The 14364-nt window shown below is 41.8% G+C and overlaps 1 protein-coding gene across 1 annotated transcript in view; it reads right to left on the reverse strand.

The window, feature by feature from the left end:
* Positions 1-14364, reverse strand: part of cmip (c-Maf inducing protein) — a 50301-nt gene that overhangs the window by 10292 nt on the left and 25645 nt on the right. The window contains 13 exon segments of the mRNA XM_034195837.1: positions 365-505; positions 3435-3551; positions 4574-4681; positions 4787-4835; positions 4925-4951; positions 7130-7195; positions 8101-8553; positions 9232-9336; positions 10374-10477; positions 12751-12831; positions 12918-12980; positions 13247-13288; positions 14185-14346. Of these exon segments, the coding sequence (XP_034051728.1) occupies positions 365-505; positions 3435-3551; positions 4574-4681; positions 4787-4835; positions 4925-4951; positions 7130-7195; positions 8101-8553; positions 9232-9336; positions 10374-10477; positions 12751-12831; positions 12918-12980; positions 13247-13288; positions 14185-14346 (1518 nt within the window).

Below are 14364 nucleotides of genomic sequence, written 5' to 3' on the forward strand. Positions count from 1 at the left end.
AACTGATCGACATCAGAGATGCCAAATATCATCCCTGTGTTTTTTATATTGTAAACTGTATTTAAATGATGTGCGGGCATGTATGCATGTTGGTATGGATGTGTGAGCATATGTTTATGTGTGTATATGTTTATATAGATATATATTTATTCATTTTATGTGGAAATGCACTGCGAGGATTGCTTTTTTAAATTTCGTTGTACCTGGTGCGATGACAATAAAGGAATTCTATTTCTAATTCTAATAAAGTATTGTGTGTGTGTGTGTGAGTGTGTGTGTGTGTGTGTGTGTGTGTGTGTGTGTGTGTGTGTGTGTGTATGTGTGTGTGTGTGTGTGTGTGTGTGTGTGTGTGTGTGTCCCTCACCAGTTCTTTGAGCTCTCTCTGTCGGTCACAGAGCTGCTCGTACATGCGCAGCCCCACCTGGGTGCTCTCCAGGGTGGAGATGATCTGCAGCTGAGTGTCTTTGTTCTCAATGATGTTGTACTCCAGCATCAGACACAGAATCTGAACACACATGAACACACACACGCTGTAAAGGTAAACATTTGTTTTTGGGTGTGTTGATCAGTTTTCTCTAAGCCCATTCAAACTTGTAAATCTGTGCTATTATACTTAAGTGCAGTCACTTTAATCAGCTTTGTTACAACAGCCAACTAAAGTTGCAATGATTTCTTAATGAAGTGATTTGTCCACAGTAACAGCAATCTTAAAGCAAAACTTATAAAAAAGTCTTATAAAAGTTATATAAAAGTCTTATAAATGCTTATACTAGTATTTGGAGTTGGCAATGTTGATTGGGCAAAATAAGAAGTTAAACACATCAAGTAAAGCTCAGGTCATTTGTGATGGACAGTCATACAACACAGGACAACAAATGTCTTCACATAAAACTCAAATAAATTACCTAAGTATACAAAAATGTATACAAATACTAAAAACCATACTATACTACAAGAAAAAAAGACAATGTTTATTAATAAAACAATTAATAGAAACAAACATGGTCTTCCATTGATGAAAGAGAAACTTCATATAAGCATTTTAGGGGAGGGTCTGAATTAGGGATGTTAAGATTCACCGATTCGCATCGGTGCACCGGCATAAACGTTCAAGATGCGAGTGCACCGGTTGAAAGAGTCGGCTACAGTTTGGGTTGAACTCGCGATGCATCGATTGTAGCGTCTTTGCATGGTTTTTTTACCGATTCATTCATATAATATCCTCTCATCCTGTCAGCACTCCGCAGAGACGACCTTTGATCTTTGCTTCGCACTACGGAGGCCGAGAGTCTCAGTTATCAACACACATGAGAGGTTTCTCAATACTCAAATTTCCCCTCCTCGACTGCTCGACTCCTCGGTCCTCCGGTAGTGACCCGGAAATGAATTTCAGGGCGCCATTTTGAAGGACATCTCATTTCTCTAAATGCACACCGAGGACCGAGCATCGAGCATCGAGGAGGCTCTCTGGAGGAGCTCTAACCGAGGATACACTGATGGTTCCTCCACGGATGCATTTCCGGGAACGGTGGAGGCGTGACGCACGGCCGGACTTATCTCAGCCAATGACAGCTCTGCATGCATCCCCTGGATATTATTTTAGAAACTGCTTTAATCGCGTGGCGATGTTTCCAGAGAGAACAGCTGTAAGGTCCATGCAGAAAGCAGAGCAGTGTGTATAATATATATCACTCAGTATAACAGGCCTACTCTCTTTATTTGCTTTAGTTTAGTAGATATCTACAAACAAAGAGTCCATATTTTTCTAAGACCATTGCTTCACATAATAAAATACACAACGGCTTATGCTTTAGGAGCTGTAGGTGTGTGTGGTACAGTGTGTAAGTGTGTGTGCGTGTGTGTGTGTGTGTGTGTGTGTGTGTGTGGTGTGTGTGGTGTGTGTGTGTGTGTGTGTGTGTGTGTGTGTGTGTGTGTGGTACAGTGTAGGTGTGTGTGTGGTACAGTGTGTAGGTGTGTGTGTGGTACAGTGCGTAGGTGTGTGTGTGGTACAGTGTGTAGGTGTGTGTGTGGTACAGTGTGTAGGTGTGTGTTGTACAGTGCGTAAATGAGGCGGACAGACGGGTCTCAGTTGGTTTGGTGTCCTCTGCTTACTTTTAATAGGCCTACTTGTAAATACAACTTTGGCCCGTAATTTCAATTCCCCATTTCAGCGACCAGAGAGAGGGGGGGGGGGGGGGGGGGGGATATATCCAGTCTCTGATTGTGTTACGTTATTATGAGAGTGCTCTCATACTTTAAATTGTATATATTTATATAAATATATTTGTGTGTGTGTGTCCGCATCTGTAGCCTGTTATTGTCTCATTATACCGCACTCTCAATGAATTCAAAGTAAATATGTGGGGGAACAATGTTCAGCTGATCTAACAGAGATACAGCGCTATGACAAAACACTCGACAGCTGATGCAGCTGTTGCCACGTAATAATGAACGGACGTCGCTTTAATATGACCGCTCAGAGGAGAGGAGTTCTCATTTCTTTAAACGTCTGCTGCTTCCCCTCCTCGGTCCTCCGCTCGCATCTCCTGTGGGCGGGTCTAAGTCTCGAGGAGGGGAGTCGAGGAGGGGAAATCTGAGTATTGATAAGCCTCTATGGAAGTCGAGGAGAAAGAGAAACACAGCGCACCGAAAAATAACTACAAATCAAACGTTTGGCAACACTTCGGATTTTTCAAGAAAGACGGTCAACTTGAAAAATCGCTCGCAAATTGTTAACGATGCCGAGCCGCTTTAAAGTCCACAAGTAGTACGAGGAACTTAGCGACGCACATAAAGAGGTGACATGGGGTCTGCGGCTGAAAAGAGAAACCTGAAAGTTAGACATATGAGTTAAATCACTCAGTGAGGTGTTCTGTCAGAGAGAGTGGCGTTTAGTTTACAGCAGCCTGTGACGGCCAATAATAGTTGAAATACTTTACTGTAAGCAGTTATGAAATACCTGTTTGTGAAAGGTTATTTGTATTCTTTATTGTTCATATATAAACCACTGCTTTCTGCTCACTGGTGAGTTAGCCTATGAATGAGAGTTCAGCACATCAGGCTGGCAGCTGTTTGGGCATGGCACTGTGGTAGCTGTTATTTGCACATTGTTAATCATAGGCAATGCATCCTTAAATTGTTTAACTGTGAGGTGTTATACAATTGTACTGTACTCTGGAGAGTTTTATGATTTGCTGCATATAAGAAATAAAACAAAATCCTCTGTCGTACCATATTGAAGTATCATTATTTTGCATCGTGTTGAATCGCATCATATCGGCCCGTATCGCATAATGTTGAATCAAATCGTATCGAACTGTATCGCATCGCCTGGTGTTTCAAATGTATCGTTAATCGTATCGTAGCAACGTATCGAGATGCGCAGCGCATCGGCCTCAGTGATGTAGATGCACATCCCTAGTCTGAATACTTACCTCCACCATGGTCTGGTTTCCACGCAGGGCCAGCAGCATGCAGGGACCCAGCTTGTTCTCCGCCAGCGAGAGCAGGAACTTCTTGGTCTTATAGCAGGAGCCCATCAAAATATGGACCTGGTGGAGATGCAGAAGGGGAAACTCAGCAACACCCAGTGGTGGGCCGTCAGGGCCAGCAAGGCATTCCCTGGCCTAAACACTATCAGACTCCCTGACTAACCTTTTAATATTGTTTTTTCATTAACATGTATTACATTATTTTTGAATAGTCTATTCTAATCACTTCTGGGGTCATTTGGGTGGATTTGCCATATGTCTGGCCCCCCTCGGTCGATTTTGATGATTGACACCTCTTTTGAACTGTTAGAGCCAATAGAATCAAGAGGGAAGTTCCTAAATCCATCTAAACATTACCATTGGTGAATGAGTGATGCGCAGCCAGAATGCCCAAAACCGGAAGCTGGGTTGTAGCTCTCACACACTATATGAAATCTCAGTTTTTGACAAAAATGTTATGATGGGTTATCAGTAATAATTGCAAAGTGACACAGACACATTGGATTAACCTTCAGCAGCGTTTGTATATGTTTTAATGCCATTGAACACAACTTTTGATCAGAAAACAGCAAAGGTAAGACGTATTGGCCGTTTTGGCTCCGTAAAGCTACGTTGTGTGTTGTCTGGTTTCGCCTTCGCTGCCCTGAGTTCTGGTCGCACAGTGATGATACCTCTAGAATCTGTGGAAATCAGCTTTCATTTGATATCTTGTTTGTGCAGATCCGATAAGTAATAACATATTTCTACCGTGAGTTCTGTGCTAAGTCGGTTAGCATTTTGTTCGCTTAGTGCTAATTCAGAGGCTTGGTATTACCCTTGTGTTTTCGTTTAGCTAAAAATGGTTCATATCGTCAGTTAGCTGAGTTTCTTCCCGTTAAGTGGGTATGACACATTAATTGGTTGTTAAATATTAAGAAGCCCTGAGACGCAGTTTCGTGAAAAAAAAGCCTGCAGCCTCCGCTTAACAGGTTAATTCAGGTAGGAAACTACTGAAGGCCTAGGTGTGAAATGCACGCTTACTGAAAACAAATAACTAGCTGTCAAATTGGAGTAGAAGGTTGACTTTGTGTATCAACACTCACCATACTGGCAAACAGCTCTCCATCGTCATCGCAGGCCACCCCTCCTGGACTGTAGAGCTGGAACCAGCCATCTTTACCTGAACGCACACTGAGGAGGCAGGAATGGACCTGACGGAAAAAGAGAGAGAAACACAGAAGAGTTTCTGTTGGTGAATCTCATCAAAACACTTTTCTGTAAGCTACAGAGGTCAACCTGCAGAAACACAAACTCACCTCCTGCCTCGGGTCCTCAGCAAACCTCTGAATTACATATTTCAGTTCCCTATTCAGACAGAAACATTAAGACACATGTTTCAAGGTGGAAACTTACTAAATCTGTGCAGAATGGTTTATTATATCTGAGTTACTTACTTAGTGAATTTGGCATGTGCAAGGGCCCTGGAGAGAAGACAAAGAGAGATGGGAGATATGATCAAAACAAATATATTCCTAATAGGAAAGGTTCATGTAATGCATTATTTTCTGGCAGTTGTTGGGATTCTATTCTTTTTAAGCCATAGATTCTTATTTCAAATGGCACTCTTTTATTGTGGAAAATCCAAAACCACTTTCTGTGCCCTAACCCAGAAATCTTCCGTCTGAGGACAACCATCTACAAAAGACATTAGTCACTGTAACTCAGACCTATGACTTTGCCATGTCACATTGATATGAAAATCCTTATTTTAAAACAGTAGCGGCCCTTTGTTCCTGCTCTCTTCTCTCTTGGCCCTGCTGGAAGCCCTCGACTGCAGCTACACATCAAACCCCTCTCCGATCACTGGACTACTATTTTAAATGGGGCGCTATTATTCTTTTTTGGGTTCTCCCTTTCCTGTAGTGTGTTTTATAGGTTAGTGTGCATGTACATTTTCTGCAAATGCTCAAATCCTTGTGTTCCCTCCAGAGGGAGTTTCTCTCCCTCACACTCCCCCTCCCCCCCCACCCCCTCTGAGATAGCACGGAGATAACTGCACCTAGGGTGACCAGGTGTCCCGCTTTGTGCGAGACTGCACAGCAGTTTGATCATTTGTCCCACACATTTTGCCGATGTCCCGCATTTGATTGATAGTCGCCCGTCTGAAACAAGGCTTTTATACAAAGGTGTGTAGAAATCGAGAGGGCTATCATCACCATTAGCTGTGTCAGCTGTCAATCAATCAACAGAGAAATGTATTAACTTATGGGCAGGGCCGCCCCTCCCCACACGCAGAGTGTGTGGGGCTGCATCTTATGCGCAAATGCGGCGCAATAATGCGCAACACAGTTTCCCCGCAGCGAGGCTCCGGCGCTAACAGTCACGAGCCTACTCTACCACCACCCCCCTCGATCTATGGATATATTCCTCCTGAAACCAAAAGAGATGAGGTAACAGCAGCTGTTTAGCCCACAGGGCAGCAGACATGGCAGTAAACTAGATCCGGTCATTTTTTTCTGGTCATAATCATTTCTTATGTTAATTCCATTAAAAACAAATATATTTAATTCCTTGACTTGCATAGTTTGTGCAAACAATTAAACCAAAGTGAAGTGTTGTTATTAATATTTATAAGCTTATAGTTTCATAGAAATGTTTATTCTTAAGGGTTAGATAGACATTATACAAACATTGAATCTAACTCTAAGCAACGCAGTAACATGTCCCGCATTAACGTCCTATTGGTCCCACATGTGGTGTGTTGGCACCTGGTCACCTTAACTGCACCCACCTGGACAACGGAGCTTCCTGTCCTGCAACAGCATACTGACCAGCTACAACAAAGATGACCCAACACAGTGCAACTGCCAGCACAGCACGCTTTTACTAACCTACCCCAGCCAAGAAATTGTCAAATAACCCATCATTACAATGTATTGTTTTACACATTAACAGTCTTTTTAAAACAGAAATGGTTTCATTTGTGAGCTTTAGAGGTGCTGATAAGTGTTGATAGGTGGATTGAGCCAGCCCAGCTGTTTACCCCTGTTTCTGGACATTATGCTAAGCTATTGGTACCAATATTTTTATCTGACTATAGGCAAGAAATCAAAAAAACATACTGTCCAAAATGTTGGACTGGTCTTTTAATACAGTAAAAAATTAGAACTATTTGCAAAAGTTCCCAGCATGGTCCTGTTGTGTTCAGGGCACTCTACAGACGTACAGCATTTGTTTGCACTGCGAAAGGCAGTTGTTTCTGTTTAGGGCCAGTGAGTGTAACTAATGTGACTCCTTATATCCTCGGCTACAGGGTGCTGGGGAGTATTGTTGCTTTTCCTAATGACGTCTGAAGCCAGCGACCAGGCAACTGTGGCGCAGGTGAGTAACAGGTGCGTCCCGCTGTTGGAGAAACAACAAGCGGTCCACCAGTCAACCCTAATGAAGCTCTGGAACAGCCAGCCAATTACAGTAGACTCAGGGCTTCTTGAAGCCAATTAAAGTGGACTCTCTGTGGAGGGAAAAGCCAACCAGCCCAGTCATCACTCCCCCGGAGGCATGTTAAGGTGCCTCATCCACGTCAGAAGAAGCCCCAACAGTATCCTCTGAGAAACAAGTATACATCCCCAGAGGCAGTGGTGCAGGGAGAGAGTACTCACTCTTTAGGAAAGGGGATGGGCTGCAGCAGGCTGGCGAGAGCAGGTCTCCAATCATCATAGTCAGACCTGACAGAGACAACAAGTTGCAAAACGAAAAGAGTGTCAGTATAACAATGTGAAGAGCAGGGTGTAGCCTGGAGAAGTAAGGCAAGAACACCACAAGATAGAGGAGTAGCTGGATATGAGCAGCGCTGAGATGATATTACTATGAGTTCAGTGACACTGTGACAGCATCGCTTTTTAGGCCATCCTGTGGTTGCCACACCTACATCCTGACACAAAGAAACTCACACATAAGTGCTGCTCCACTTTCAAACTGTGAAATACAGCACCAGGACTATTTACCGAATACAATGGGACCTTTTCCTTCAATATGAATCTGGCTTGGATCTTTTTTTAATAGAAGCTTTAACAGACTTACTGTATGTTTGACTTGAGAACTCATTTGAAACAAATGACACAATTATCTCAATTAAGTAACACTGTGAGTGTGTCAAATGTAACCAAGAGCATATTTGGCACCACTGATTAGGTTTATTTTGTAAATTAAATAATGCATGTCTTTAAATACTGTCACAGGGCACGTGGACATTCAACAGAATGCTACTGAAGCAGGCTTGACAATGCACTAATTACCTACTACATTGTTACTTCTTTATTATGAGCAAAAGACTGCAGCAGACAATCCAAAACATCAATCTGTTAGCTTCCAATATGTTCTTCAGACAGGTGAACTCTACTGTCCATGAAGCGGCAAACTCCGTGTGGGAAGTGCCAGCAAATATCCTTTAATGTTGTTTAGGCATTTAACAGGATCATCTACCCTTTCATTTTGTTTTTGGAAACACTTTTTAACTGCTTAGTGGGCAGTTCTAGTTTTTAGATGACTCTTAGAATATATCAGTTGGATATTGGATTAAAGGCATAGGAATCAAGTATATGTCATGATGTGTAGTGATTTTTGAACTCACAGCATCTTGAGGATGAGCGCGAAGCAGCCCAGCACGCGGTCGGCCTGCGCCGGCAGCTGGATGGACAGAGTGCTGAGTGCCGGGCTGACCAGCAGGCAATCGATCAGGTTGGGTTCACTGTCGCCCCCCGATGGACCGCCCTTCTGCCTACTGTTGGCCGAGTTGTTGTTGCGCTCCAGCTCCACCAGGATCTCACTTGAGTTGACGACGGAGGGAGGAGGGGAGAGGGGTAGGGAGGGTGTGGGGAAGGAGATAGGAATGGACGGGGTGGGGTTTGAGGGGGCAGGAGGAGGCAGTTGAGGAGGACTGGGGGTACCAGAAATTGGTAGGACGGTGGCAGGCGGAGGTGTCGGAGGCTCAGGGCGCAGCAGGCGCAGCGGCATGGGTGGTTTGCGTTCGTTCTGCTGCTGGCAGCCATTTCTAATCTCCTTCAGGCTGGGGGAGTTGTCCCGACTGCAGAGAGGGTTAGGGGGAAAGGAGATTATACCAAATACAAAGACTATACTCAATGCAGGGCCATTCAGTATCAAAGACAGCAGTAATAGGAGCCAGGAGAGATGGCTGCCAGAGTGATAAGTGAACTAAGAATGATCCTCCTTGGGGCAAAGGCTGCTAAGGAGGTGACGCTAAGGAGATAATGTAGCCCATGCAAAAAAAACTAGATTCAACTAAATTAAATATAATGTGGTTAAATCACAGCTATATCAGATATATTAAGAGACCACTACAATTATGGCAGCCATGCCATTCCAACGGATTACAAGCCTAAACTCCAGGTTATTATTTAAACAGGATACAACATTTTTATAACTGTTACATTTCTAATAGGGATTACAATGTTATTAAAAACTTAAAAAGATCAAATTGGAGAAAAATAGGAGAAGCTGCCTTGACCAATGACATTTAATCTTTTACACATGGAAAAACTGTTGCAGAATGTTGTCGACTGAGAGGCAACCTTTCTATCACCTGATCCACCACATTTGACAAATTTCGTGTGTGTGTGTGTGTGTGTGTGTGTGTGTGTGTGTGTGTGTGTGTGTGTGTGTGTGTGTGTGTGTGTGTGTGTGTGTGTGTGTGTGTGTGTGTGTGTGTGTGTGTGTGTGTGTCTGTGTGTCTGTGTTTACTGACCTGTTGATGAACTCCTCATAACAGGAATAAATGGCGGCGAGACACACTGCCACCAGGTTTGGCAGGACCCGGGGGTGGGGGCACTGCCCGGTGGGCCCGTGCATGCTGCAACACATGCTGTTGTTAGCTACCATGATCCAACCATCTGCTGTTCGGCATCCCTCACACACACATGCAGCTGTGTACACCTCATGCCTCATGCAGCTTTAAGTCAAGACACTAAAGGGAAAAACTGTGTTTCTTCTCCAATGTACAATTTGGATCATTTGGGCTTTTTTGCTTCCGTAACTTTTTTTTACACAAAAAGAAAAACTTCCTCAACACCCTTTTAGGTGTTTAATCTACAAACACCCCTTGCATCTGTGGATTTATTATAAATTCACAAAAAGGAGCATTAAATAATGCTCCATTTGCATATCTAAACATAACATTTCAGAACAGGCATAATCACCTTAATGTACGTAATGAAATGGTCAAGTTTCATAGACGTAGCTTATCTTTAAAAAGTCAACCTATTCACCTGTCTCCCAGAAAGAAAACATTTTGAAAACATGTTTTGTTATATTTAGGGTCTGAGCAGTGAGCACAATCAGCCTCAGGTCCAAGGACCCTTTGGAAACTGTAGGAATATGTTTTCTTATCCTTCCTAAAATTAATTGCAGTTTTGAGGGCCTAGAAATCATTTCAAAAATGATTTTCTGTGTCAGAAAATGAAAACCTAGTGAAAATATACAGGTCCTTCCACACATTTCAACTGATTGACTTCAAATGTGGTCAGAACCCTCTGGAGACCCTGAGGATCAAAGGTTTGTCTGCAAACATAATGATAGTTTGAGGGTTGTGGCTTTGGAGGAGGCCCAGAGAGACTGGTCAGTGTTATAGACTTAGAGACTTTTAGCTACACTGTACAGCTTTTGGAACGGGTGCTGCTAGCTACTTTGGAAACAGTTAGCAATATTGGGCTGGGTGTTTCAGTTTGATCATTTTAAAAATCCGAATTTTTTGATTTGGTCAAATATATATTCATCAGTAATACACCATTGACATGGATTCAAACATTCCATTACTGATACTTGATTACATGTCTGAATGTGAGCCAGCAGGGCAGTACAAGTTTGATTTAGTGCATGACATTTTCTCACCTGTGGACGAACTTCTTGACTACCTCCATCCCCGCATTGAGCTCGTTCAGAGCCAGGATGTACTCCTGCGTGAAAAGACGCAGTCGAGGGCACTTTCCAAAATCCTGCCAAAATATAAACAAAAAAATGTAAAGAAAAAAAGACAGAACTTTAAGATAACATCCAGGAATCCAAAGTTTTCAATTAGAGATATCACGGGGGGCGCTCCAGGAAATAATTCATACATTCGTAACATTTATATTTTACAATTATTTGACACTACAATTCAGTTGGCTAATGCTTGTATATAAAGCAACTTACAATACGTGCATATAACAGTGAAGATACAAACTGAAAAAGCATCAGATTTCAATAAGCCGAACTATTGTATAGGTGCTATGTACAGAAGTGAGATGTTTGTATTATTGGCCATGGTATTATTGGCCAGTCTAAGTATTGATATATTTCTCTATCCATCATCCTATCCAGACTTTATGAGTAACTACAGGGTATAATAAAGCATTTTTTATTTTAGGTTTACTGTTTAAATTCAATTGAGCAAAGACGGAAGGTCTGAGGAAAACCCCTACAGCTCAGAAAGTAAATCATAATTCTTCAAACAGCAACAAAAAGTTAAACCTTTTGTAAAAAATGGACAAGAATTATGCTGAATATGGAATGGACATGTTATGTCAAGTCGTGGACCTTCTCAATATAACTATATAATGACTGTATGTTATTGAATTACAGTTTCCAGATTTAGAAGAGGCCCATGAGTCTCTTTGCTAATTATCAATGGTCTTTGCAATTATCAGCAGATGTACCCACGTTAAGTAGAACTGACCCAATGTGAGAGGAAGTATAAAGAGGCTGATTAGATTATAATAAAGAAAGTATCCAATACCATTCAATTAAACTTGCAAAACGTTAAACAAATTAGACCTTTCTTAACTGTCAATGCTGCAGAGTCATACCTCCACTGCATGATTCTATCCCACATTGAATGCTGTTTGACAAACTGGTTGTTTGCTTGTGCCACAAACCTAAACCAATAGAACAGCTGTACAAGAGAGCTATCAATGTGTTTGACAGAAAGCCACATTCATACCACCACTGTACCATCCTTGAGACACACAATTTATTGAGTTTTGACCATTTTAAGTCTTTTAAAAGTATGTGTTTTCTTTATAAATGTTTACATGGACTGCCCCCCCCCCCCTTAGGGGAATTCATCCACAGAAAACACACTGGACGCTGCACTAGGTCAGAAACCAGAGGAGACTGTGAAGTCCACCGCAGAAGGACCACTTTCAGACAAAATGTTATATCAATTAAAGGCAGCTCATTGTGGAACAGCCTCCCAACTGAGATACGGGATTGTCCCACTTTGAACAGTTTTAAAGGTCAACTCAAAGAATGGATGAGAAACAAACAGACGTATAATCACCGCTAAATGCACTTTAACACAGGGGTATCTCCTCCTGCACTTTATGTAGCTCTTTTTTCTTCTCTTGCACTTGTCGTTGTTGCTACACTGTACTGCCATATGGTAAATACTTGTGTATGCTGCTCTTGCTCTTTTGCACCTTTTGCATATCATGTATTTTGTTTTTGCTATGTTTGTAAAATGTAATTTTCTTAAATGTTTTATGCGAGGGACTGCGGATGGAAATTAGATCAAAGCTAAATCTGGCACTGTTACGCTTGATACATTTGAATGTTTTAAGTGTTCATTACTGAGCATTGTCCCTGCCAAATAAACCATTAAATGGAGAAAAAAAATCGTCATTGTAGAGGTTCGTGTGTTAGTTAATGTAAGGAAAATTGTATGTGTTCATGTGAAGACGTATGTATGCTTTGTTAATTGGGAAGTTCATATCCTGATAAGATATGAATTACTCCTAAAGACGTCATGAGATGATGACCTTTCGACATCTGGAACATGTCCAAGTTTAGGAGACCTGACAATGTGTGTGCGTTAAACATGGTTAGGGAAAATGTCCGTGTGTCATTTAGAAACCTATATAGGCTGTGTGAAATGTCTACTCAGGGGGCCACTACACCATTTGACTGCTTGAGAGCAAAGGTAGTATTTTCCTCATTATTATTGTTTGTTGTACAACTAAATAATAATTGATCAACTATATCTGTGTTTGTGTTTTATTGATTCCTCTCCGTTTCATTCTTTCCTGTTGTGAGTGCTAAATTGCCACAACAGACATTACACATTATTTTAATCTAGTATTTTAAGTTTTTGGATCAGATTTACCAGAACTTTGTTCCTACTACTAGAATGATGGAATGAAGCAAATGGCACATACATGACCAAAAACATGTACTAAAAGAGAACCAATTAAACATTTGTATCCTTACTACTGTAACAGTTTAGTCTTCTCACCATATTGTGTTTGAGGATTCTCTGGACCACAGGAGTGAACACTTCGATCACAACCATGGAGCGCGGCCGCTCCCGACAGTGCTGCAACACACAACAGGAAGCACTTAAAAGAACGGTTCTCCGTCCCACAGAAACTGTGTGCTGAGTGTACTACAACACTATCTCACCTTACAGAAGAATTCACACAGGTCAGGTGGTGGGTGGTTGTTCTCCAGAAGAGGAGCAATGGCCTGATTACACAAACACACACACATGAATATGTCTTAATCCTGGCAGGGAGCCAACAGTACAAATCTGGGCTGTGGCAAACTTGTAAAATGAACAAGGGAAAAATAATTTAGTATTTACACAAAGATAAGAACCTTTCCCTGGATCAAACAAACTAATACACAAGGGACAGAATATATATATTTTTTAATCAAACCAACAGGAACTTTTGATATTCAACCTCATCCTGACATTTAATATCAACTCATAGCGAGAGCTTCCTACTCACCACAATGATGTTCTCATGATCCTGAGTGCTGAGGTGAGAGTTCTGTGGGGAAGGTGAAGGAAAAAAAAAAGGTTTAAGGGAAGAACTACATTAATTATGTTAACCTCATGATGCTTTAATTCAACTTTTAATCTTCTTGCTTTGTCTTACTGGGCATATCATTAACAAGACTGTGTTCACAGGATTTTTAAAGGAATGTTGACATTTTGGGAAACATGCTTATTTGTTTTCTCACTGAGTAAGATAAAACTCTGCAAGAAGCCACGACCAGCAGCAGGTTAACTTATCTTAGCAAAAAGACTGAACACAGGGAAACAGATGACAATATATGACCAGTTATATCTGATTTTCAGATAAGATTTGTTAGTATAAAATCAATATGATGTTGTTAAGTGGGTTTTGTGCCAGACTATTGTTGAAGTTGCTGTGCAGCTTAAATGGATGAGATGGGAATAAACAAGTCCGGATAGGAGTACATTATTTTATCAGTGAACTGTTGACTTGCTAACCTTCCTCCTCTGCTTTACAAACTTTTAAGCCAGACTACTGCAACTCAGATCTGAGAATTACAAGTAAATACATTCAAAATGTTAAGAGAGGGAAACAATCCCACATCAAGCAGAAAATAAATGGTCTTTTGAGCGCAGTGAAAATGTTGTCTTTGAACCAAATATTTCATTAGAAAAACAACAGATGTCCTGCAGCAGTCCTAAGCAGCCACTACTTGCTCATTGAATTTGATATACATTTTATATCAATGTTGCATTAGTTTTTTCTTGCTGTAAGGAAACAAGGAAATGAATAAAAGGTGTGTGTGTGTGTGTGTGTGTGTGTGTGTGTGTGTGTGTGTGTGTGTGTGTGTGTGTGTGTGTGTGTGTGTGTGTGTGTGTGTGTGTGTGTGTGTGTGTGTGTGTGTGTGTGTGTGTGTGTGTGTGTACCTCAGCCAGCAGGGTGGAGATGATGTGCAGGGGGGCCTGGTGGATGGACTCGTCCTGCAGGGGGGAGCTCAGAGCCATGTCCACCAGTGCTCTGATCTCCTTCAGAACCACGTCCCAGCGGCTCGGGTTGTTCAGGACCTTCCGGTACTTGTAGATCTTTTTCTGCAGGAACACAATTTG

This window comes from Gymnodraco acuticeps, unplaced genomic scaffold (assembly GCF_902827175.1).
Source record: "Gymnodraco acuticeps unplaced genomic scaffold, fGymAcu1.1, whole genome shotgun sequence".
Lineage (NCBI taxonomy): Eukaryota > Metazoa > Chordata > Actinopteri > Perciformes > Bathydraconidae > Gymnodraco > Gymnodraco acuticeps.